Source organism: Oncorhynchus nerka, linkage group LG25 (genome assembly GCF_034236695.1).
Source record: "Oncorhynchus nerka isolate Pitt River linkage group LG25, Oner_Uvic_2.0, whole genome shotgun sequence".
NCBI classification, from domain to species: Eukaryota; Metazoa; Chordata; class Actinopteri; order Salmoniformes; family Salmonidae; genus Oncorhynchus; species Oncorhynchus nerka.
In genome coordinates, this window is record NC_088420.1 from 18181616 (window position 1) to 18183754 (window position 2139).

The window sequence follows — 2139 nt, forward strand, 5'->3', positions numbered from 1 at the left end:
CTTTAAACCTGCAAACATTTCTCTCCACCCCATGACAAAGTGGGTAGAATTTCAGGAAATTTGCTTTAAAACGGCAAAAAAATTATGGCAAAATTTGTAGACTTGCATGAAATGTGTTATTAAATTGCAATGTTTTCTTTCTGCACCATGGTAAAAGTTGTGTAATTGCAGAAAACTTGTTTTAAAACAGCAACATTTTCTCTACGTCCCATGGTCAAATAATAGAATTGCAGGAAATTAACTTTCAAGCTTAAATTGTTCTCTCCACCGTCAAGAGGGGGGCTACTAAAAGGTTTTGCCGAAAGGTGGGGGGCCCTACAACCAAATCTCGCTTTGGGCCCCCAAAAGGCTAAAGCCTGCCCAGATGTGATTGTTATGTTGTTGTTGTTTTGTAGCCGTGTCCCAACTGGCCAAACTGGTTGAAATGACATCATTTGACATAATTTCAACCACTGGAGTAGCTTCAACAAGAAAAATCGCAATCCCTCCTACAAGCATTTCGCTACACCCACAAGTATTTCGCTACACCCGCAACATCATCTGCTAAACATGTATATGTCACCAATAAAATTTGATTTGATTTGAATCAACAAAGAATGGCATTCATGTTTTTCTACTGCTTCTGATCCCCTCCATTGATTACCTGATCTTCTCTTTCTTCTCTCTTCCTTAGGTCTTAGGAAACAGGTCTTAGGAAAACTTAGGTCTTAGCTAAACCTTAGATTTTAGGAAACCCCCCCAAGAGGCCCAGCATGCCGGAGCAGAGCAACGACTACCGTGTGGTGGTGTTTGGGGCCGGCGGCGTGGGCAAGAGCTCCCTGGTCCTCCGCTTCGTCAAGGGCACCTTCCGGGACACCTACATCCCCACTGTGGAGGACACCTATCGTCAGGTGATCAGCTGTGACAAGAGCGTGTGCACCCTCCAGATCACCGACACCACGGGCAGCCACCAGTTTCCCGCCATGCAGCGCTTGTCCATATCCAAGGGCCACGCCTTCATCCTGGTCTACTCTGTCACCAGCCGCCAGTCCCTGGAGGAGCTCAAGCCCATCTACCAGCAGGTGCTTGCCATCAAGGGCAGCGTGGACGCCATCCCTGTCATGCTGGTAGGCAACAAGAGTGACGAAACCCAGCGTGAGGTGGAGACCACGGAGGGTGAGGCGCAGGCTGCAGCATGGAAGTGTGCCTTCATGGAAACCTCTGCCAAGATGAACTACAACGTCAAAGAGCTCTTCCAGGAGCTGCTCACCCTGGAGAAGAAGAGGAACATGAGTCTGAGCATCGATGGCAAGCGCTCCGGCAAGCAGAAGCGTGCCGACAAGCTCAAGGGCAAGTGCAGCATCATGTAGGGAGGGAGAGTTGATGCCTGACCCTTAGAAGGAAAGACTGGGGTTGGGGAGGGTGGTGGTGGTGGTGCAAAGTATAGATGTTCTTGAAGAGAGTCACTTCGAGGAATGGAGGGAAGGTAGGGGTGGGACGGGGCTCATCTGAGAGGGGTTATTTTATCCCAACAGAGGTGACCCCCCACACACAAAGAGGCTATTCAAGTTCAAAGAGAAGAGAAGTTCAAGCCTTGATGCAATTCTACTTTGATGAGTAAAATGAAAGAATATGGAGCCCTGACAATTGATATCCTCTGAAGTTCAGGGCATTATTACAAACTCAGAACCCATTTCAATATTATTCACCCCACGTTCGCCCTCTTCTCCTATAGCTGTCTCTCTCCTGCTAATATGAGACACCCTGCAAACAATAATGAGTTGTTAAGACGTCCCCAGGACATCACAAAATGGTCGCCTAAAGTCGCCAGGATGTTGTGTCAATGTCCCCTGGAGGTTTTGTCTTCTTCCCGGTTTGTTCCGAGGATGTTCTTGGGACGTTGTGCCATAGTCCCATGGAGACTTTGCACTTAAAATTAAATCTCAGCACTGTGAAACATACACTACCGTTCAAAAGTTTAGGGTCACATAGAAATATCCATAGAAATAAAAGCACATTCTTTGTCCATTAAAATAACATCAAATTGATCAGAAATACAGTGTAGACATTGTTAATGTTGTAAATGACTATTGTAGCTGGAAACGGCAGATTTTTTTATGGAATATCTACAGCTTCATTAAGTACACGCAAAACACCAGT

At 46.4% G+C, this 2139-nt stretch overlaps 1 protein-coding gene across 1 annotated transcript; it reads left to right on the forward strand.

Moving 5' to 3' along the window:
• The first annotated feature begins 752 nt into the window (after positions 1-752).
• LOC115108864 (GTP-binding protein Di-Ras1) lies at positions 753-1349 on the forward strand. The gene has a single exon (XM_029633430.2). It carries the CDS (start codon positions 753-755, stop codon positions 1347-1349), a length of 597 nt encoding a protein of 198 aa, XP_029489290.1.
• The last annotated feature ends 790 nt before the right edge of the window (positions 1350-2139 follow it).